At 30.8% G+C, this 23,171-nt stretch overlaps 3 protein-coding genes across 7 annotated transcripts; 2 read left to right on the top strand and 1 right to left on the bottom strand.

The window, feature by feature from the left end:
* Positions 1-4,110: 4,110 nt before the first annotated feature.
* Positions 4,111-7,830, bottom strand: LOC107935039 (pentatricopeptide repeat-containing protein At4g33990). Of its 2 annotated transcripts, none has more exons than XM_016867573.2 (2): positions 7,674-7,830; positions 4,111-6,891 (listed from the first exon to the last, which is right to left on the bottom strand). In XM_016867573.2, the coding sequence occupies exons 1-2, from the start codon at positions 7,679-7,681 to the stop codon at positions 4,449-4,451; spliced, it is 2,451 nt and encodes an 816-aa protein (XP_016723062.2). In that variant the 5' UTR covers positions 7,682-7,830; the 3' UTR covers positions 4,111-4,448. The 2 variants fall into 2 exon arrangements, with proteins under 2 accessions (XP_016723062.2, XP_040958235.1); XM_041102301.1 differs by lacking the exon at positions 7,674-7,830 and adding an exon at positions 7,024-7,433.
* Positions 7,831-11,436: 3,606 nt separating this feature from the next.
* LOC107935027 (ABSCISIC ACID-INSENSITIVE 5-like protein 7) lies at positions 11,437-14,294 on the top strand. Of its 2 annotated transcripts, XM_041102292.1 has the most exons (5): positions 11,437-11,658; positions 12,466-13,497; positions 13,592-13,663; positions 13,755-13,784; positions 14,046-14,294. In XM_041102292.1, the coding sequence occupies exons 2-5, from the start codon at positions 12,508-12,510 to the stop codon at positions 14,118-14,120; spliced, it is 1,167 nt and encodes a 388-aa protein (XP_040958226.1). In that variant the 5' UTR covers positions 11,437-11,658; positions 12,466-12,507; the 3' UTR covers positions 14,121-14,294. The 2 variants fall into 2 exon arrangements, with proteins under 2 accessions (XP_040958226.1, XP_016723047.2); XM_016867558.2 differs by having other exon boundaries at positions 11,464-13,497.
* Positions 14,295-16,380: 2,086 nt separating this feature from the next.
* LOC107934995 (thioredoxin M3, chloroplastic) lies at positions 16,381-18,838 on the top strand. Of its 3 annotated transcripts, XM_016867521.2 has the most exons (4): positions 16,381-17,158; positions 17,908-17,928; positions 18,091-18,125; positions 18,277-18,838. In XM_016867521.2, the coding sequence occupies exons 1-4, from the start codon at positions 16,792-16,794 to the stop codon at positions 18,379-18,381; spliced, it is 528 nt and encodes a 175-aa protein (XP_016723010.1). In that variant the 5' UTR covers positions 16,381-16,791; the 3' UTR covers positions 18,382-18,838. The 3 variants fall into 3 exon arrangements, with proteins under 3 accessions (XP_016723010.1, XP_016723008.2, XP_016723009.2); XM_016867519.2 differs by having other exon boundaries at positions 16,456-17,158; positions 18,091-18,838; XM_016867520.2 differs by lacking the exon at positions 17,908-17,928 and having other exon boundaries at positions 16,721-17,158; positions 18,091-18,838.
* The last annotated feature ends 4,333 nt before the right edge of the window (positions 18,839-23,171 follow it).

Genomic DNA, 23,171 nt, shown 5'->3' with positions numbered 1-23,171 from the left:
AGTTTCATTGGGTTTAAATAATTCGGGTCAGCTTATTTTTCAAGTTTAAATACCTATCTTAATTACATAACGTGAATTCCAATATTTGAAAATAAAATTAAATTTTTTTTATTCTTTAATGTATCCCTATTAGTCTAGTAACTAATTTTTCGCATTTTGTGGACTTATTAAGAGGTAGATACTGACCATGAGTTTTAAAGCTACTCTATACCTAAGGCAAGAATTGAACTCTCGACCACTAGGTAAAGTAGGAGAGACCTTTGTAGGGGCGAAGGCAGAAAATTTGTTTAGGGAGGCCGAAATTAAATTGTAGTTTTTAATATAATAAAAATGCAATTTCACTATTTTATTAGCCTATATCTTTATGATTTTTAAATGATTAAATTAAATCTTTATTGTTTTTAGTGGGACTAAAATGTAATTTTACTTTTATTAATTTAATATTTTTAAATTTTTAAAGGGATTAAATGAATTTTTTTTCATTTTAAGGGGGCTAGGCTCCTACCAGCCCCCTAACTACGCCCTTAGACCTTTGTCATCTCATCTAATTTCTATGATTAAATAAAATTAATATTTAATTTTTACTTAAATTAAAATGTTCAAATAGTTTAATGATAAAATTATATTTTTTTAGTTAAATGACAAAAAAAAAGTACTCATTTCAATATTTGTGTAAATTTTAGTTTTTTTATTTATTTTATATTTCATGATTTTGAATATTTACTGATAGGATAATATTTGTAGATTTTTAATATTTAATTAGATTTTTTTATTTTACAAAATTTGGAAAGCTAATTTACATGTTTGTAAAGTAAACACAAGACCTTGCATATAAATTATTGAACTATTAATTTTTTTGTTATTTTTTGGTTATAAATTGTTGAACGATTTATTTTTATGTTAATGATTTAATAATAAGGTTTAATAATGTTACCTAATTAGTAGGGCCGGCAACGGGGTAAATAGGGCTTGGCTCTCTAAAATGGAAAATTCTCATTTAGATCTTTTTCAATTTTATTAAATTATGAATAGTACATGGTAATTTTACAATTTGACCTCTCAAAAATGAGAAAATTTTGATTTATTCCTTCTAAAAACTATGAAGATGTAAACTAATGTATTGGTAAAATTGCATTTTAGTTCTTATAAAATATATAACTTAGTTTTGGCCCCTCAAAAAAAAATTATGTTTCCTCCCCTACTAGTCGAGCTAAATTTTCAATTTTCATAAAATATAAAAAGCTAATACGCTTGTTTAAGGATTGGGATATCTGCCCAAATGAGAAGTATTGTTCCATATTTGGAAGAGTATAGGCAATAAAATTAGGTTGTGTAAAATATGTGTCAAACTTGGACTATAACATTCAAGGCTCCAGCCCAAATTAATCGTTGAATATTAGAACGTAGCGTTTTATTTTATTATGTGTTATATGATTTATAACACATAAAGATTAAAGTTATAATATATAATACTGTAATGTAAACATTAAAAAATATATTATATTTAAAAGTAATAAAAGTAAAATTCATATAAAATTATTAAATAGTAGATTAAAAATAATTTAAAATTATTTTTAAATTGTAGCCAACTCTAAATTGGTTTGCGTTTATCATTCACAAATATGGATGGACTCGATAAAACTTTAAGACGTTATTTTGGACTAGGATGACCTTAAGCAAGATTGCTTTAATACCATACAATGGCCTAACCCGACCCAACTTTATAACCAAGTAGAGACAACTTCCCAATATTTTAAAACTGGAATCCACAATTTTGTTTTGAGAGTTTCTATTTTACAAATAAATACCAGTGTAGAGAACTAAGATGTGGAACTAAGTCAATATAAAGCACAATAAGAACCGAAAAAAAATTGGATAAATTCATTCAAGGCATAGACACATATTAGGATTAGAAATCCACGTATCGTAATTACACATAGTAGGACTTAAACTTGAATATTTAAGTATCCAAAGAATCCACCCTTAATCGACAATGCCAAAATTTAATTCGCACAAAATTCATAATTAATTATGTTATTATTAAAATTATTTTTTTCCTATTTTAATGGTTCTAGATGTTGTTAATTATAAATGGTTTAAATAAAAAATTGACTTGAAATTAAAACGCATTTTTCACTTAAGTGTTTTTTTTGTCAAAAGTGATATTTAAATTATTAATTTTGTTTCATTTCATCCCATAATACGATATTGAAGAATAATAACATGACACATGTCATGTCTTTATTAGACTATCATCCAATTTTTAAGTAGAATGAAAACTTTAAGTACCTAAACGAAAAATATATATAATTTGGAGGCCAATTTCGTAGTTAGACCAATTTCAAATACAAACTTATTAATAGTTGACTTGGGACAAGCCTTACCTTACCACAAGGGTCTGATCTGATGATTAATAAGTTGTTTAACCCTCATAAAAATATTCATATGAAATTAAAAAAATCCTGAAGAAAAGGGGATTTTGGCTGTTTATTGTCAAAAGGACTAAGCTGGCAATTATGAAGACTTGTGAGGACTAATGAAGTCAAACTACTGTGAATGATCTTTTTTCTCCCTGTTTCCATGTTGGCATGAAGCATAGTCCAGATAAGCAGATGGACCCCTTGTCATTTCTTCCAAGTTGGCACCTTCCACCTCTACACCTCACAATATTAAAGTCAAATTCTATAAAAAGTATCTCTCTTATGTGTTTTTTTGCAGATTTAGTCCCTCTGTTATTATCTTATTCCACTTTGTCATTTTTAACTTTGAAGAATTGTAAAAAGAAAAATTGAAAAGAGTTGACAACAAGATTAAAAAATACACATTTCAAAAAAGTAAAAGAGCTAAAGAGATCGAATTCTGTCATTAGTCTATGTGTAAGTTACGGATTTAATTTTTGTGCTTAATTTTGATTATTTTTAGTCTTTCTTTTTTTACTTTTCAAATTTTGGTAACCGTTATATTCTGTTAAGTTAAATTGTGTTATTTTTAAAATCTTATGCAATAAATATATTATATTATTTCTACATATAATTATACAAAATCACGTCATTTTAATTAATGAATTTAACAAATGAAGGTTTGAATCAAGATTGAAAATTCAAAATTCAAAACGTATAAAAATTAAAAATTATCAAATTAAAAAATATGTAATAAATTTGCAACTTACGCATAGTATGAGACTAATAGGTAAGTTTGACATAGCAGACATAACTTATACTATTTGAAACAAGATTAAGATTTCAAATTTTAAAAAAATATATATATAAGGACTAAATTTACAAATTATATATATTGATTAATAACAAATTTTAATCATCTAAAAATATCAAATTACAACGCAAAGACTAAAATCACCAAAAAAAAAAATAGTAAAAGAATATTTCAAAATTTATATAATACAAAAGTTAAAAATATGTCACAAGTCTTTGTACTTTTCATAAATTTAAAATTTAATCTCTTTACTTTTTTTTTAAGAATTTAATCTTTACTTTTCAAATTTCAAAATTTAAATCCAATTATTTACATTGTTATATATATTTTTTAAAATCGGTTGGTGCGATAAAAATATATATACTAAAATCGGTTGGTGCGATAAAAATATATATACTCGTTGCCATGTAACTAAAAAATGACGATACAATATACCTGAATTAATTTAACAAAACAATTTTAACAATGTTAACGGTTAGACTTGAATTTTGAAATCTGAAAATACTAACTTCTAAATTTACAAAAACTATAATGACTTATGACATATTTTAACAAATGTTTTTAGCATTAGACTAATTCGACCACCAGTTTATTAGTCCAACTAATTCAACCGGTTCGATTAATAAATCATTAAAAATTTCACAAAATTTATTAAAAATCCAATTCAAAGGTCCAATTCAATGAGCTTTTTGTTGGGTTCAACTGTTCCATACCGATTCTTGGATCAATCAGCTCAATGTCCTCTGGACCAATAATCCAGCCAGTTCCCATTCCAACCAACCCGACCAGAATTTTAACCAAATACAAATTATTTACGTATCAAAATTTATATATAAATATAAAACACATTAATCAGACATGTTGAAAGAAAGCACAAAGTAATTAGACTTCAGAGAATGGCAAAAATGATGAGGTTTTCTATTAAGTCATATCGGTTTGCAGATTTGAATGGGTACATCATCCTGAAAGTATGGTTCACCGGTAATCAATCCAAGCTCCGGTTCAACTGCCTGAGCATATAAAGAGCCAACCCCATTTTCATGATGACGAAAAATGGCTCGAACCAGGCTTGATGGTCTCTCTCAGTAAAGCAGATTTGAATGAGTACATCTTGTTGTCTGATAAAGTGCAACTCAAGCCGGAAGTATGGTTTAATGATAATCAATCCAAGTTCCGGCTCAACGGCTTAAGCTTTATAGAGTGTACTCCGTTCTTGTTGTTTCTCGAATTCATGTTTACCAATAGTCACTGCAAGAGCAAACCCCGTCTTTGAAATGATGAAAACGGTTGGAATCCCGTACGATGATCTCTCTCTCAGTGATTTTAGATATGTACTTGGTTGCGTTGTGACAATCACCACAAACTCTCAGGTTCTTGAATATTCGAATAGGAGTTTTAGGAGGGGTACTGATAATCCCGAATGCAATCGCCAATCTCTCGCTATGACTCATAAGGATATGCTCCTTCTCATCTTCTTCGACATCCTGCAAAACGAAACTGTAGTCTGGAACATAGCCTAGACTTTTCATTTTAGCATTCAAATTCCTCAACTCCTTGTATATCTCCTCGCATTTCGGATGGCTTTGATTTCCAGTATAAAAGACATCGACCTTGTTATTCGCCTCAATCGAGCTCCATCCAGGAGTTTTCCTCAATCCCATATCTCTGGCTAGTGTTCTTACTTTATCTACTCCTTCCCATTTCCCAATATTCGCATAAATGTTAGACATCAGAACATAGTACCCGACATTCTCGGAATCCACTTCAAACAAACGTTCGGATGCAAAAGCGCCCAAATCGATGTTTCCATGTATTCTACAAGCACCAAGAAGGGCACCCCAAACAGATGCATCGGGTTTTACTGGCATGTCTTTTATAAAATTATATGCCTTCTCTAGATGCCCAGCTCGACCGAACATATCTACCATGCAACCATAATGCTTCAAAATAGGCTCAATCCCGTATTCTTCCCGCATCACATTAAAGCACCACTGACCCTCTTCAACTAAACCTGAATGGCTACAAGCTGAGAGCAGTGATACAAAAGTTACGTGGTCTGGCTTCACTCTCTCTTCTCGCATTTCTCTAAATAGTTTTAGAGCTTTCTCAGCATGCCCGTGAATTCCGTGACAAGATATTATGGCATTCCAGGGGACAGATGTCATTTTCGGTACTTCATAGAACAAGGACATAGCATCATCTAATTTCCCACATTTCCCATACATGTCAATGAGGCAGGTTCCGACAAAGATATCCAGATAGAGCGATGACTTAACCAACAGTCCGTGAACCCGCATCCCTTGTTGCAAGGCGCCTATATTGGAATAAGCAGGTAAAATGCTGACCCAAGTCGCTTGATTCGGTGCTATTTCCTTTTGCATCATGTCGAATACTTCGATTGCCTCGCTTGCCAAACCATTCTGAGTGTAACCGGTGATTAAAGTGTTCCAAGATACCACGTCTTTAACCGGAAGGGCTTCAAAAACTGCACCTGCAGAACTCATATCACCAAGTTTACTGTACATGTCCACCACTGAATTTCCGGAGATGACATCTTTCAGAATCCAACCTCTCCTCATGACAAATCCATGGACGGACTTACCATTCCAAGAATCACCTAATTGAGCAACGATAGATGATAGACTCACCAGTGTCAGGTAATCAGGACTAATTCCACTTAGTTGCATGTCGTAGAATAAAGCTAGCGCCCTGGTCGGATCATCATTCTGCTCGTAAGCAGAGGTTATCGAGTTCCAAGAGACCACATCCCTTACTACCATGTTATCAAAAGCCTTCTGCGCAATTGCCAGCTCACCAAATTTCGCGTACATGTTAATCAAAGCATTAGATACGAACAAATCATACTCCAACCCACGTTTTATAGAATATACATGAATCGACATTCCATTTAAAATATCGTCTAACTGTGCACAAATAGGAAGAATGCTAACTATAGTAACCGGATCCATCAGTACCCCTTCTGATCTCATCTCATTCAAAACATCTAATGCCTCCGCAGCATTGCTGTTTTGACAGTATCCAGAAATCATTGCATTCCAAGAACCCATATCTCGTACTGGCATATCATCAAATAATTTACGAGCATTGCCTAAAGCTCTGAATCGGGTATACATGTGAACCAAGGAAGCGGTGACAAAGACATCCCATTCAAAGCCCAGTTTTAGGACCAAGCAATGTATCCTCATCCCATCGAGTGGATTTTTACAAGCTTTTAGCACGGGAGCAAAAGTGTAGAAATCAGGTCGAAGACCAGAGGTCAAGAAAAACTGATAGAAACAATCTACAGCTTCCCGAAAATGACCCGTTCGAACATAAGCAGAAACCATTGAATTCCAGGTATAAACATCTTTGTTGGGTATTTGATCAAATGTGCGGCGCGAGAATGAGACATCGCCAAGGTAGGCATAAACATTAACAAGCTTGGCAGAAAAAAAGATGCTTCGAGCTTTCCCCGCAACAACAACAAGGGCATGGAGGAGCTTGGCAAGGTGCAACCGGTTGCAGGATTTGAATAGACGATCGAAATCGATCCTCTTGTCACCGTCTTCATCTGATGTGCGTTGAAGAACATTCACGGATGTTGAAAACAAGGTGCGACGAGCTTGAAACAACGGCAAACTTTCGGAAATATGCCTACTTCTGTAGGTGGACACCAATCTGAGTAAAATAGATAATGCATAAGGCATACTGCAAATTGGATTTAGAAACAAAAAATATGGCCTAAGTCTAGCAATTACAAGGCACAAACACCAGTAGCTATCAACAGAGAAATTTTGTTCAACCTGTTACCTATGCAGTTTAATTAGATATATATTTGTTGAGAGATTTCCGACTTCTTTTACAGAAGTCTACTAAGTGTAGCTCACCCAAAGCCAGCAAACCCCTCAACACGTCTAGTATTGTCCCAGCTCGAGGTTTTGTCTCCTGATTCCATCGAGAGCCTCATGGGATTCACTTGATCAACTTGATCAGGTTATCGGCACAATCAGACAAGGCACCCCCACTCCGCGAATCCTGCATGGTTCTCAACGGAGTTGGGAGACAAAACCCAGACCAAGGACATTACCAGACATGTTGAAGGCTCCACTGGCTCTGAGCAAACTAATACTTCGAAAACTTCACCTAGAAGGGGTCGGAAATCACTCAAAAATATTTAACTAATTAATCTAATTAACAAAGAACAGTAACCCAATATAGATTCTATGGTTCCCCTATGATATCTAATTAGAAAATTCAAGTTACAGATAATTGTGAATATTAAGTGGTGAAATGGAAACATAATCTTCACCTTTTTTCCTCAATCCAATAAAAATGTATTCTGAGAATGACCCCATCATTAAACTAAATGCAAAAGCATTAATAAAATCTCTTAACTACCCAGTGTTCTAAATTGAATGTAAACAAAAGGGAAAAAATAAAAAAAGCTCGGATAATCATACCTGAACATACATATAAATGTTATGGTAAAGACGATGTTGCAAAAATGAGTGTACAAATTCGAATGACGATATGCCGAGTTGCAGAGAGCAAGGGTGGGCCAATTAGGGTTTTAGAAATTAGGGATTAAAGCCATTAACGTTTCCTCAAGTTAAAATTTAAGTCACTCAACCGTTATAAGGAAAAGTGACGTGGACTTTTGCATATTAACACATTTAATCCTTATTACTTACACATTTAAATAATTTAATCCTGAAACACATATAATTAAATTATTATTATATATTACGGAAAATTACAAAATATTTAATTATAATTACAATGCTCAAATATTCATTTAGCCCCTTGAACTTGACACCTTCTCTCAACTGGGTACTTATAAAATATTTAAAATTTTAAAGTATTTATATAAAATTTTAAAATATAAAATAAACTATAAATTATAAAAATATATGTATCTAAAAATTTTAAAAATATTACAAAAATAAATAAAATTCAAGTTAGAAAAATCGAAAAGGCAGATAATTTAATTTTTATCTAAATAAATTAGACAACGATAAATTATACAATAAATTCTATTTAAATTTTAATAAACTTCATTAAGTTAAACAAGCAATCAAATATATTTAAATTTTAATCTCTTTCTTTGGTTTTTTTTATAGAATGTCTAAAATTACCCATAACTTCTCCCAACTCATAAATAGGAAGATAATGTGCTTCAGCGCACTCGAAACCACATCTTCTTGTATTGACAATAATGCCCATGCCAATCAAGCTAAGACTCAATCGACTTTAATAGAAGAATTTTAACTATATTAACATCTGTACTTACATTTATAAATTTGAATTGTATGAAAGCTACATTCGTCTAAATAAAAATAGAAAGATTAAACCCAAAATCTAGAAATAATACAATTATTTTATGTTTTAATCATGACTTAAATCCTTGTATTTTTAACTATTTTTTTTCTAATTTTCAACATTTTAATTCCCATACTTGTTAATAGATCTCCTTTAAATTTAAATACATAGTGTTTCAATATTCAATTTTTTGATTTAAAGTTTAAATATTATTTGATCAAACTTATTCAAATTACATAAATCAAATCATAGTATTATGAATTAAATTTTAATTATAAATTAAATAAGTAAAATGAATAAATTTTAAAATTAAAACATTAAATTTCCAAAAAAAAAAATTGTTATTCTGTTTCTATGTGCATTGTGTAGTTTATATTTATTCAAAAAAACATGCAGAGTTTGCATCATAATCATGTGCATTTGGTGCAACACATGTGATGATGATATGGTGCGACCCTATGACATGTGAAATCCATTTCATTCTTAAAAAAAATATATTAATTTTGTATATTTTATTTAATACCACTGTTTAAATATCGATTGAGTTTTAGTTCGATTAATATTAATATTGTTGTCAGTGCAGGAAAACGTGAATTCGAGTGCGCTGAAACACATTATCATTCTATTTAAGGGTTGAAAAGAATGTTATGAATACCACCGTATGTATTCAAATTGGACTAACAAATAATTTTTTTTAAATATTTACTAATATTATTGTATTAAAAACAACAATTAATTATTTTATTCAATATTTCAAATACATTTCAAATTAAATTCATCGACAAAATCTCAATTGTATCACTTTTTTTATAAATAAAATAAAAAATTACATTAAAGTAAATTGAGCAAAAACACCACTAATTTTGTCCTATTCGATTGGTGCTACATAAAAAACTTGCAACCTTGACCTTCATGTTAAGCTCAACTTGACTAAATAATCGGTAACTAAGTTACATTATCTAGGAATAAATCTTACCCTCTATTACCCTTCAGTTCACATAATCTCTTTAATCCTCCTTACCATAGTGATTATTGAGTCTACCATCTCATTATTGTATAAAATTCCGACCACTTTCAAATTACCCATCTGAATAATGGCCCTTTTAATATCTTTATCGAATAGAACCAATTATATCACTTTTTAGTTGTTTTATTGAGTATAATATTATATTAAAAACAATAATTAATTGTTTTATTTATCATTTTAAATTACAATCATTAATAAACACTTTAATTATATCACATCTACAATTGAATAAAATATTTTTATTTTACAATATACATTTTCTTTGTCGGAAAGAAGTAAAGTAGAAATTATTTTCGATAGAATTAACGTTAATTGAAAATTTAAATATATAGTTCAATTTATTTTTTACTTCATATATTTTTTTAAGATTAATCAAATATTATTTATAATGAATACTAATTTTTTAATATATTAAATAAAAATTTTACAAATTAAAATTTAAAATAAATAATAATAAATTATTGAAAATTGTGATCGCATCGTCAATATACACAATTTTTTATCATATGAACAAAACGTGATAAATTAAAATCTTACTCCTAACTCAAAGGAACCATCGATCAATCTTGTCGGAAAAGCAGATCCAACGGCTGTGAAAACCACACGTTTCTCTAAGTAATTCGGTAATGTAAAGTCAAAATTCAAACCAAAACTTTAGTGGCCCACGTTGCATGATCTCATCCACTAAAGCAATCTCATCCAACTCGAATACTATAACAAAACAGGTCAAATTCTGATATTAGTCCCTCTACTATGCTTAAATTTGAGATTTAGTATTATATTTTAATTTTGAATATTATAACATATATACTCGAAGATGATTTAGATGTATAATTTAAATTATGTCTCACGTATGATTTGGATGAAAAATAATTTTAAATAAATATATATTTATAAATATTTTGTTTATCAATTAAATCATAGGTTTGTGGTAAAATATTTATGTAAAATCCTCATCAAATTTGGGTGTTCAATCCCTAAAGATTTGGTTTATTACTTTTTTAATAGTAAATTTTCAAGTCATTTTTTTGATTCAGTTGATATTCAATTAATTTAGAGTTGTTCATGGACTAAGTCGAGTTTTAATAAAATTTAGGCCTAATTATCAATCTCGGGCTCAATCCTTCCCAAAAAATAGGCCTAAATTTCTGCTCAAATCCAATTTTGATAAAAATACTAAAATTTGGACTCATATTTTTTTTAAAATTTATTTTTTATATAATTTTTTTAAATAGATAATACATCAAATACACTGAAAATATTAAAATAGATGTTTCTCAACAAATTGAAAATAAATTTAGAAAAGTCTTTATACTTAAATAAAACTAAGATAAGTGTAATTTAATAAACAAATACTTTTAAAATAGTACAAAAGTAAAACAAGTACTATATAATATCCAAATATTAACAACATAATAATAAATTTGTAGCAAAATAATTACAAAAAGTGAGAAAACAACAGCAAAATATGAAAAAACAACAACAAAAATACTAGGGCTTTTTTTAATTAAAAATTCGGGCCGACCTTGGAAAAAATTTATCTGAGGCCCGACACATTTTTTAAACTAATATTATTTTTTTGCCAAACCCTATTTTTTTATTATATTTTTGTCCAAACTATCTCATTTTTTGAGTGATCTGACTTATGGACAACTCTAAATTAACTTAGTAAAAAAATTATAAATCCACGTCAACATTTTAACCAAAAACAATTAACTGTATTACTTACTCGGGATGAGTAGGATTTAGATTATTTCAAATAAAATATATAAACTAATATCATATTTGAACATAATATAGGGACTAAGACAATAATTTAACCTTACAAACGATAGAAAATTACAATTAAATCCTCTCAGAAATCTGGGGAAAAAGCTGCTTAAATTTGGACTAAGTGTCGAGGCGACAATAGACACTTGTCGTCACCACAAAGCTAAAGCCTCCCCTCTGTATTTTTTTTTCCCTTTCTTCAAAGAAAAAACGACACAATTTTCAGCTCGCTCTAGTCCATCACCACCACACACTCTCTATTTTCAACAAATTTTTTTATTTTATTTTCTGGGTTTTAATTTTAAACCCGAAAAAATAAAAATTTAAAGGTAAAGAAAAAAAAAACACAAAAGAAGCAGTCTCTTTCGTTTCTTCTATCACTATTATACTTTACCCTTTCTCTCCCTTTTTCTTCCTTTGTTCTTTACTGTTTTATATTTTTTTTTGTTATTTTTGTTTGCCTTTTTTTGTAATTTTAGTTTTGCTTGATTAAAGAAACTATTTTGAATGTTTTAATGAAGGGATTTTGTTACCTGAGCTAATTTAGCTTCTTTTTTAAAAAAAAAATTAAAAAATATATAATTTTCCTTCATTTGATTTTCTTTTTGTTACTGGGTTTGATTTTTTTTTAACATTTTACATGTTGTTGATGGGTTTTATGGTTAAAAATTTGGGTTGGTTTTAGATTTTGTTAAAGCTTTGATTTTTTTTTTCTGTGTTAATTAGCTTCTACCTCTAGGATTAATATATTGTTTGCGGATCTGGATATTATATCTACACCTTCTGCTTTATCCTTATTATCTGCATAATTTGGATGGATTTACAAGAAAATTTGTTTGTTTATATGTATAATTGTATATTTTCTACTATTTGTTGAAGAGAATGTTGAAAATTTCAAGCTTTTAACATGAAAGTTTTGGTCTATTGTTTTGCTCATTGTATGCTATGATTAGATTTAATTTTGGTTTAATAGAATTTGGTATTAAAATGGCTGTAATTGGAACTATAATGAGAATGATATATACGATTAGCTTGCACTTTGCTTTGTTTGGTGAACATGTATTAGATCTTAAGTTAAAGAAAAGGAAAGTGAATGTCATAATCATCTCATCTACTTTAGTTGATGGAATTTATAGGGCAATTTGAATTGTGGCCATAATATTTTGCTGTTGTGGAAAATGGGATCTCATTTAAATTTCAAGAACTTTGGTGGTGATGGGAACAACGGGTTGAAGCCGGTTGCAAATTCGCCATTGGTTAGGCAGTCATCTATATATTCATTGACCTTTGATGAGTTGCAGAGCACTTTTGGTGGACTTGGGAAGGATTTTGGGTCAATGAATATGGATGAATTGTTGAGGAATATATCGACAGCGGAAGAGACTCAATCAGCTATGACGGCTTCGGTTAGTGCGGGTGAAGGAGGAGGTGTTTCTGGTGGGAATTTGCAGAAACAAGGGTCGTTGACATTGCCGAGGACTTTGAGTCAAAAAACGGTCGATGAAGTATGGAAGTACTTGATGAAAGAAAGTGATGGTGGCAGTAACAATGGAAGTACTGGTGGAGAAGCGAATTTGCCGCAGAGGCAACAGACGTTAGGAACGATGACGCTTGAGGAGTTCTTGGCAAGGGCAGGTGTTGTAAGGGAAGATATGCAACAGATTGGGATGGTGAACAATGGTGGATTCTTTGCTGACAACTCGGCTTTAGCTCTTGGGTTTCAACAGGCAAATACAAACAATGGGTTTGCAAGTGGAGTCAAATCATCGTCACAGCTGCAACAGCAGCCACAGCCACTCTTTCCCAAGCAACAAGTAGTTGCTTTTGCTCCTCCTATGCACCTTATGAACGCAACACAGCTCGCTAGTCCGGGTGCTAAGGGTTCAGTGGTTGGAATTGGTGACCCTTCTATGAATAATAACCTGGTTCAGACCACAGGACTGCAGGGTGGTGGGATAGGGATAGTTGGTTTAGGCTCACCCGCAAGCCAGATATCTTCTGATGTGGTTTCGAAGAACAGCACCGATACCACTTCGCCTTCACCAGTTCCTTACATATTTGGCCGAGGAAGAAAATGCAGTGCAAATTTGGAGAAAGTAGTTGAGAGAAGGCAAAGGAGAATGATTAAGAACAGAGAGTCAGCTGCAAGATCACGAGCTCGCAAGCAGGTGAGTTGGGTCATTTAGCCTCCATTTTGTTTTGTGTATGAATAAAGCTCGTTTATGTGGATATATTGAATCAACTGTTGTGAGTTTCTTGTAGGCCTATACATTGGAACTCGAAGCAGAGGTGGCAAAGCTTAAAGAAATGAACCAAGAATTGTTGAAGAAACAGGTTCCTATTATCTGCTAACTAAGATTCTTCATGTTTTATTGAAAAAACGTGGGGTAGACGGCCCTCCTTAACTATACTTTGGTTGGTGCAGGAAGAAATGATGGAAATGCAGAAAAACCAGGTAATGCTCCTTGATTTTAGATTTGTTGCAACTTTAAAAGCCTAAAGAACTAGAAACTTTCGGAAACTATAGTATAATGACATACGGATATTCATCGAAATGCTGTCGTGTTTTAGGATGTTCCTTTCGATGCACCGTATTTTCACATAGCGATAGCAGTAAAACGCATATCCCGTATAACATACATGTTTTGTCTCTTTCTATTGCTAACCTCATTATAATGCCGATATGTATCGGTTTTCCGTTGCCTAATTTGAACAGATGCTAGAGAAAGCGAATCGACCATGGGGACGTAAAAAACAATGCGTGAGAAGAACAATAACATGCCCTTGGTAGAAAATCTCGGCTGGCGGTACGAACACGAGGGGATTGCAGCGTGCATCGATCATCGATCATCTGTATTGATGCTGCAAAAGGGGTAGGCATCTGTATGTATAGAATCAAAAAGGGTTTTTGAGATGTATATTATGAACATCATACTATTAGTTTTGTATATTAGATTTTTCTTTATTGGCTTCGATCTTCAGTTTTGCCTATCAGATGGTATAAACCTTGACACAAACAAAGGGATGTAGGAAAAAAAAACTTGGCTGTTTTAAGTAACCATGGTTAGTTTTTAACCTCCATTAAATCTCACTCTTAAAATTTAGAACACATTCTCCATCTTTGTAGCAGATAAGCTTAAGTTCATGAGCTTTCTATATTCCTTGGTTATGTCTCATTTGGTCTCTTTAGTCCCTATACTTTATAATTTGATCCTTCTACTCTTTATAAAGTCATTACCTAGCCTAAATAATTAATATCATTAACCGTTCTGGTTTAAGAAAAACACTTGTTTTAACTCATCGTGTTAATATTGATTTTTTTTTTAATTGTGCGTGTTGAGGAGCGTACTTTTAAGAGAAATCTACGTCAATATTTTAAATTAACGGTGTTAAGTATTTGGACCAATTAATAATAGTATCAAAGTAGAATACTAAATTATGTCAATTAAAGAATGAATATTAAATTGAGAAAAGTAGAGGGATTGAAGCCATGATTTGACCATTTTTTGTTTTGGTTTTATGAAGTTAATTGATTTGGATTTTTTTTTTTTGTGTTGTTGGAATTAGACTAGACCAATCCAACAGATTGAGAATTGAACAAGACTCTCAAAGAACTAGCAAAAAATCAAAAACTAAGTAAAAAATTTAGCAGTTGAATTGGTTTTAAGAGTGAGCAAGACTCGATTCGATTTGAAAAAGTTGAGAAAAAGTTTGAATTTTGAGTTAATCGAATTGAGTTATTCGAGTTTTGAGTTCAGTCGAGTTAAATTTTACAATTCAAATAATAAATTAGTAGTTATTGCTAATTTTAAAAATGAGCAAAATTATCTCTCTCAACAAAAATTATAAAAAAGAAATCAAAATAAAATTTAAAATTCAAAATATTTATAAAAATTTCAAATTTCATTTTTTTTAAATTATAATTTTTTTAAAAAATTCTAAAAAACATATAAAGAAAGTTAAAATTTTAAAAATATTCTAAAATAATAATGTTGGAACTAAATAAGTTTATTAGCAATTCAAATTTATAATACTAAAATATCTTCTTCTTCTTTTTAATTAGTTTGCTTTAAAAAAATTTTAAAATATACATGGTTCCGAATTTATGTACTTTAACATGAAATTAGTTATATTGTAACAATATTTTAATTTCACATGCTTAGGTTTTAAATTTAACTTGAACAATTTTACTTGATTCGACTCGAATTTCGTTCTATTCGACTCAATTCGAAAAAATTCAAATCGAGTTAGAATGATAAAATATAACTCGTCAGCTCATTTACATTTTATTTCGATCAAACGCTCACCCCTAATTAGTTTTATAAACTTTTTTATTTATTTTTTTGAATTATTAAATTATTTAACTATCAATCCGGTTATTAGAATCATTTCTATTGAAATCAAATTAGATTAGTCAGATAGATCAGTTGAATTTAAAACTAACTTGTACATTGATTTAAAAGAGGACAAAAAATTGATTAACTCAGAACTAAAAAATCAACAATTAAACTGAATTTTATAATTTTTAATAATTTATTTAATTTAAATGGGTACAAGTAACTGGAAAATGGGTGACTTAAAGATGGATTAAAACATTAGGTTTGAGATGTGCAGAAGAACAACCTTAAAAGAAAGAACAAAAGACGTGCACGTTTAGCTTTTGTACTTTTTGTCTTGGTGCTAGACATGTTCTAATCTTGTACTGAACTGAAACAGGTGGCAAAATCAAAGCCTCATCTTTCAAAAAGCCCTTTATCCTACTGACGTGGATGTTCCTTACTTTTCTACTTTTTAATTCGATTAGTACCAAAGAATAAAATTTGCAAGAGAAAGAACATGATGTTTGGTTAGTGAAAGTGAACCCAGAAAATCCCAAAAAATCCACGTTTTTGTTTGTAGGCTTTTCTAAGGTTAGGCCGAAGTCCAAAATTTATATGAATAGTGAAAGAGTTTGAGTAAAAATATGAATTCAAAAAATAAAGTTGGATCTATATTTTTATCCAATCCAAGTTCAAGTTTATATTCTGTGTCTATATTTTCTCAAGGTGAAAATAGATTTTGATTCGAAGCGAATCACTTTGAAAGTTGAGGATGGATCAGAGATTGTGGTCGTTGGAGAGAGAACCGAATTTCTCTCTAATGTGGTTTCAGCGACTAAGGTTGAGAAGTTTTTGAGTAAAAGTTGCGAAGTTTACTTAGCCTATGTGCTGAATTTTGGAAGTAAGGAGTTGAGAGTTCAAAATATTTTGTACCGTGAGGGATTTTCTAAGGTGTTTTTGAAAGAGTTACCTAGTTTACCTCGTTATTTTATTTAGTTTTGTTATTTGGACGATGGAAAGATAACGTAATAGTTCTAAAGTTAGGACAATAACAAATTTAGCCTTTAATATTTACTAATACATAATTTAATAAAAACGAGAGTTGGAACCTAAAACATCAAATTCCTCGAGTTTAAATATGTCATGCATTTGCTAATGATTAACAGTGGGCCCATTAGGCCCATCCCTACCATACCCACTAACACCATATCCAATGGGGCTCGGCATTTAAGGTACACTTCTATTTTGTACAAAAAATCATTTAATTTCTCAGTTAAAAGACCTCTCTTTTCGTCATTTTTCTGTTCTCCAATGGCTTCTTCTTCTACTTCGGTTACTCCATCATCTCATTTGGCTACCAAACTTGCTCACCCACGCGCCATTTCTTCTCATTTTTCCTCTAATCCCAACTCTTTGAACATCTCATTTCCTTTGAAAAATGGGTCCTTTAAGCTTCGTCGCAATGCGACTTCTATCACTCTCAAAACCCTTTTTGCCCATGACCCCAAAGGTAATCTCTTTCTCTTTGTTCCATTATATAATACTGTTTGACTTTCTGGGTTTTGATTTTGATTTTCTTTTTGGGGGGGTGATTTTATGGCTTATCTAGTGTTGTTTGATTGTTTGGTTGCCCAGAAACCTGATAAAGAAAACAGGCAAAAAATTTCCGGGAATTTGGAAAATTTAGCTTAAAGCAATCAGAAGGGGTTTGCATGTGTGTTAGAATCGGTCAAATTGGTCGTAATCGTAGCAACTAGCTTCTAATTGTTTGGTTGCGCAGAAACATGAGAAAAGAAAAGAGGCAAATATTTTCCGGGAATTTGCAAAATCTATTAGCTTAAAGCAATCAAAAAGGGTGTGTAATTATGTGTTAAGACGCTCAGTTAGTGATATAATTGTAGCAGCTAGCTACCAAGTCTAAGAAATAGTTTGAACTTTGAAGGATTAGTGCTTTTGAATTAGCATTAAAAGGTTAAAAAGTTACCTTTTTCAGAAAGGATTTTTGTTAGAACTATGAGAACCAAAGATCACTTTTTTGCCAATGTTTTGGTCTTTTTGGTTGGAAATTAGATGTTCTAACATGTTTGGTCCTTTAGGGTTTACGGACCGAAGCAATAGAAGAGCGATTCAACTGATTTCATTCAATTTTAGGAAAGTTTAATGCAGAACAATTCTGTTAAAATGTTGTTCATGTCGATCCTGGTAGATTAGATTCCGGCAAAATTTTCACATACCGTAACAATCACTATGATCTTGCAGGTGAATTTGATGTTCTGAAAGGTGCTTAATTCGTAAAACGAATGTGATCTATCAGCTGAAAAAACTTGTTTGTTGTTGTGCACTGGAACATTGATCAATTTTTTTTCTCATGTATTAAGAGCAATTTTCATAGAGCATGTGTGTCTATATTCAATGATAGTCTTTTTCATTAATGTCGTGTAGCTGCTGTGGTTACTGAAGACACATGGGAGAAATCGGTAATGAATAGTGATGCCCCTGTTCTTGTCGAGTTTTATGCGAGCTGGTGTGGTCCTTGTATGATGGTCCACCGCATTATCGATGAGATTGCAAGTGAATATGCTGGTAGAGTGAGCTGCTTTATTCTCAATACTGACACTGACTTTCCAGTTGCAGAGGTTTATAACATTATGGCCGTACCGGTGGTGTTACTGTTCAAAAATGGAGAGAGGAAAGAGTCTGTTGTTGGTACCATGCCAAAGGAGTACTATATAGCTGCCATAGAAAGAATTCTGAAATCATGAACGATGAAACGGTGCGTAACCAGAATCTACTGTAAAGCTTTTCGCCCTCTCTGGTGTATATAATGTTAATCGGTGCACAAATTGTTCATCCTTTAGTTGGTATCATGGTAGTGAAACTGGAGTCCCTAAAACTATAAAACTGATGTTACCGATGCAATCTTCCCAGTGTACCCAGATTCTCTTTTGGATTACTTTGTGTACTGTTCTATCAAGCTAGAAAAGTTTTTTGTTGAAGATAGGAAGCATTAATCAGTGAGAATGATTAGGGGTGTAATTGAGCTGAGCTGAGCCGAGCTCAAGCTTGACTCGAAATTCAGTGCTCAATACTCTGCTCGAGCTTTGTCGAACATCTATTTTTAAGCTCGAGCTTGGCCCAAGATATAAATTTTTGTATTCAAGTTCAAATCAAACTTAGTGTTAATAATGGATATATATTATGGGCAATAATGTAGTTTAATAATATAAATATATTAAAAATGAAAGCTTGATAAGGCTTGTAAGTTGTTTGAGCTGAGTATAACTGAGCTCAAATTCAGATTGTCCAATAGTTCGAGCTTGGCTTGATAATTATTGAGTCGAGTTCAAGTTTTTCTTCGAACATAAGTAGTTTGGGAAGCTGAGTATTACGAAGCCTCAAATTCAGCTTGACCAATAGTTTGAGCTTGGCTCGATAATTATTGAGTCAAGTTCAAGTTTTTCTTGAGTAGAACATAAGTAGTTTGGGAACCAGTGTCTTATTTGCACTTGTAAAAATGATTGTGTTCCATTATCATAGCTCCAAAACAATTATTTTTAGGTCGTTACGATTATTATTGAAGATTAGGCTTAATACATTATTTGGTCCTCGAGATTGACACTCCTTTTGTAATATGATACTTGTATTTCTTTTTATGTCCAATGTGATATCTATATTTTGAAAAGTTATACATTTTGGTGTTCAAAGATAATGATATTACTTTTTTAGAGTTTAATTCGGATTCTAAAGATTGATTTGGCCAGCGTTAATTGCTAATATTTTCAGGTTTGAATTTCATGATTTTGTTAATAGAATAAATTTAATATTAATTGTGAAATTTTTTTTATGTTTAATTTGTTAAATGTAGTTTGATGGTTGTAATTTTTTTAACTTTAGGGTTAATTTGACAAAAGTTAATTGTTAATATTATTAGTTAATTATGATTTTTTATCAAATTAATCCTAAAATCTAAATTAAACATTAAAAAGTTAATATGGAGTAAAAAGTATCATGGAGGTCATTGTACTAAAGTCATAGAGTTAGATCTTTTGTCTCGCGATCCGTGTGGTCTTAGGCGATTCGTTTGTTCAAATTCACCTAAGTCAGTTTTTATTCCCAAAAGTGAGATTTCTTTATAATTCTTTGAAGGCACCAATTTATATAGCGAAAGCGATTGTGCCAAAAGAAGCTGCAAATAAATAACAATAAGTCAAAGAAAGAATGCACACAAAGTGTTTTGAGTAAATGGTCAAAAAATTCTATTATTTTTAAGAATTTAACATACAATAGATGAGATGCAAATGAGGAAAGGTTCTCTATTTATAGTTGAGCTCCCTCAAAACTTACGGTTAAGATTAAATTACATTGACGGATGAGATTAGCCTATTCCTTCATTTTAGAGATTTACAATATTACATCATATCAAATTAAATTTAAAAGATATGATTTTCTTATTTACTAAAAATAGTCTAAGTTGTCATATTTTCATTATCGAGTTAACTAGGCTTCAATTGACAGGCTTCTCCAACATTTTTTTGAATTGGGGTAGTTCTTGTGGGCTAAATGTTTCCCATCTAATTGATAGACCTCCATGGGACTCATCTTGTGTCACGGGATTTGTACTTTAGCCCGTGACACTAGGAGTTAGATTGCATTTTACCCTTCTACTAAAAAAATGCGCAAGCTAGTCATTGTACATAAAATCAAAGAGTATATCTATTAGAAAATTCATCTATTTATAAATACTAAAAATTGACGTGGTTGCCATAATAATCAAATAGTGACATGTGTCACTTATACATCATGTTGATATACAGAAATAGTTTTTAACTATAAAAAGTATTGGAGACGAACAAAATCATCTTATATAAAAAAATGTGAACACGAAAATTAAAAAATTAATAATTTATGAATATCTATATGATTGTTTAGGCTTTTGATTGAGTTGGTGTAACGAGTAAATTATAAACTCAATTAGGAAAATTAGAATAATGTCTTTTCATAATTAAAATAAGTCATATTCTTTGAACCCGCATTGATTGCGTTAGTAAAACTTTTAATTTATCACTCAATTAAAATTTTGTTTTGACATTTGTATACATTTTAATTTTGCCATGCACATTTTATTACCTCCGTGAATTGTATATTTATTAATAATGTATTTGATTGAGTTGATGTTATAAAGTTAACTCAACACCGACTTAAGATTGATAGCACCATTCGTACATATTTGTGTTTTAAATTTGTGATTTTCACACGCATACGCATGTAATAAGATTTTTAGTATTAATAATGTTTTTGATTGAGATGGTATCTCAATTAACTGGACGCAAACTTATGATTAATGATAACATCATGATAAATAATTATATTCATTTAGTATTCTTAATCTAATAAATTCATATGTTTAAATTTTGTTTTACTTACCATTTATTTTGTTTCTTTATTTTGATATTGTACATATTTAATGTGTTATTATTAATTAATTTCAAACTATACATTTTATTAGTTATTATATGTTATTTTAAAACACAAATCTGTATTCTAAATATGTAATTTTACTTACCTATACGCATGCGATAGAATTCCTTTTTCTAGTAGAAAGTTAAACATTCGAAATTTATCTAGATATAATAAAAGTATTAAGAAAATTCACATAATAAAGTTTAAGGGTTAAATAGGTCATATATGGAAAAAAATGTTAATTGGTCAAATAGGTCGATTTTTTAAAAATTTAAGAAAATAGGTCATTTTTTAAGAGTGTATGAAAGCTCACTCAGCTGGAAGAGCTTTCCTGTTAACTTTGCAAAAAGTTTGCCCAACTGACGAATTTTCCTGCCAACTGTGTAAAAAATTTGCCTAGTTGGACGAGTTTTCCTATCAATTATGCAGCTAAATATGATTTCCTGCCAAATCAAATTTTTTTTGTGACATATATGGCAAGTTTAAGATTCGTTTAATATTTTAGCGTAGTACGGAATTGGGGGTGAAGTCAACAATACTTAAGTTTGGGGTCCTCCTTCCTTATTGGTCCATCACTTAAGAGTTAATCTTGCATTAATCAATGGTCACTTCATCATTAAAATAAGTAATCCTTTTATTATTCGTGCACAGCTCAAGAAACCTTAATTCCCATTATTTTAAGTCCTTCAATGGCTTCATTATTATCCACTAAAATTCAGGGTCGAATTTCGGTTTTCATCCCTCTCTTATGTTCATATTTTGGTATTAATCACTTTACTATAATCTGACATAATTTAACCTCTTTACTTTTACAATGTCATTAGTTTCACTATTAATTATTTTAATTAAAATAATTATATATTTTTTTAAAAGAAAAGAAACACCCCTCTAATACAAAAACTCATGTCAATATGATATGTTGCAATAAAAAAGAAAAAAAGAAACCGAGACTATTGATAGAGTCATGGCGAGAAAATTGTTTTAATGCGTTAGAAATGAATTATAATTTTTGACGGAGTTAAAATGTAATTTTATTATTATATTAATTTGTATAAGACACATTCTTCAAAAGTGATAGCAAGATCAAATTTTGGAGACAATGTTGTTAGAAAAAGCAAGAACAAATCTTGAATTGTTGGGGATAAAGTTGAATTAAGCAACAAACAAGAACGAATAGAGAAAATTGGACATAAATATTTACTTAAAAAAATTGTCTAAAAAGGATAAAAAAACTATGGGTAAAAGAAACTTCACTAAAGCAGCAAATAATTGAAGAGGAGAATAAGATGGAAAAACAAAAACAAACCCAAACCCAAAAATATAAGGTCTCCCGAAATTTCCACAAAACTCTCTTAATTGTGTTGTTGAATCAATCTCTCTAGGGTCGTTAAAAGCCCTATTTATAGGTTGAAATTCGTGGACTAATCTGATTAAAATATCTCTAGAGTTATTAGAGTTCGATTGAGAAAATATAGCAAAATTTAATTGGGAGAAGAAACCCGATTTAGTAAGGAACATGTCGCCATGCCGTGACGTCGTTTATCGGTTCGTCAAGTGTCAGCTCTTCCATGTCACGACGTTAACTTTGTTTCATCCAAAATGCAAGGTACACTCCACTTGAATATTTACCATAAAATGTACATTGAAAAGAGAGGGAAAAAAAACCTTACAATTCCACCAAACCTAAATGGTCTAAATGAAAATTTTACCATTTTAAGGGCCAAGATTCTTGCTCCTTGCCTACGCCCTTGACCGCTAATTAACAATATTCCAAAAGTATTAAGATCAAATCTACTTAATAGAAGTACATGGACTAAATCTTAAATTTAAAGATAATAAAAGGACCCAAACTACAATTCAGCCACAATTAGCATGCACCAAAACTTAAAACCCAGCTGTGTACTTTTGAATACTGTGATTAATTGTGAACACTCAAATCTAAACAATTTGTTTGTTTATTTACAATTGGTCCTTGTACATTGTACTATGTCGGTTTAAATAGTGTTTCATCTATATTACATTATCTTTTACTGAAATTTGTACTTTTTTATTAAATGTGAGAT

Source organism: Gossypium hirsutum, chromosome A03 (genome assembly GCF_007990345.1).
Source record: "Gossypium hirsutum isolate 1008001.06 chromosome A03, Gossypium_hirsutum_v2.1, whole genome shotgun sequence".
Taxonomy (NCBI): Eukaryota; Viridiplantae; Streptophyta; class Magnoliopsida; order Malvales; family Malvaceae; genus Gossypium; species Gossypium hirsutum.
Note: the sequence above shows the minus strand (reverse complement) of the source record. Positions and strands in the feature narration are given on the sequence as shown.

What these genes read in the sequence shown, in the direction of transcription:
- LOC107935027 (XM_041102292.1), top strand. Translation starts at nt 12,508, where the DNA reads ATGGGATCTCATTTAAATTTCAAGAACTTTGGTGGTGATGGGAACAAC. An exon ending in AAGAATTGTTGAAGAAACAG is followed by an intron (nt 13,664 to 13,754) that starts GTTCCTATTATC and finishes TGGTTGGTGCAG; the next exon opens with GAAGAAATGATGGAAATGCA. An exon ending in TGGAAATGCAGAAAAACCAG is followed by an intron (nt 13,785 to 14,045) that starts GTAATGCTCCTT and finishes TAATTTGAACAG; the next exon opens with ATGCTAGAGAAAGCGAATCG.
- LOC107934995 (XM_016867519.2), top strand. Translation starts at nt 16,792, where the DNA reads ATGCATTTGCTAATGATTAACAGTGGGCCCATTAGGCCCATCCCTACC. An exon ending in TTTTGCCCATGACCCCAAAG is followed by an intron (nt 17,159 to 17,907) that starts GTAATCTCTTTC and finishes ATGATCTTGCAG; the next exon opens with GTGAATTTGATGTTCTGAAA. An exon ending in TGAATTTGATGTTCTGAAAG is followed by an intron (nt 17,929 to 18,090) that starts GTGCTTAATTCG and finishes AATGTCGTGTAG; the next exon opens with CTGCTGTGGTTACTGAAGAC.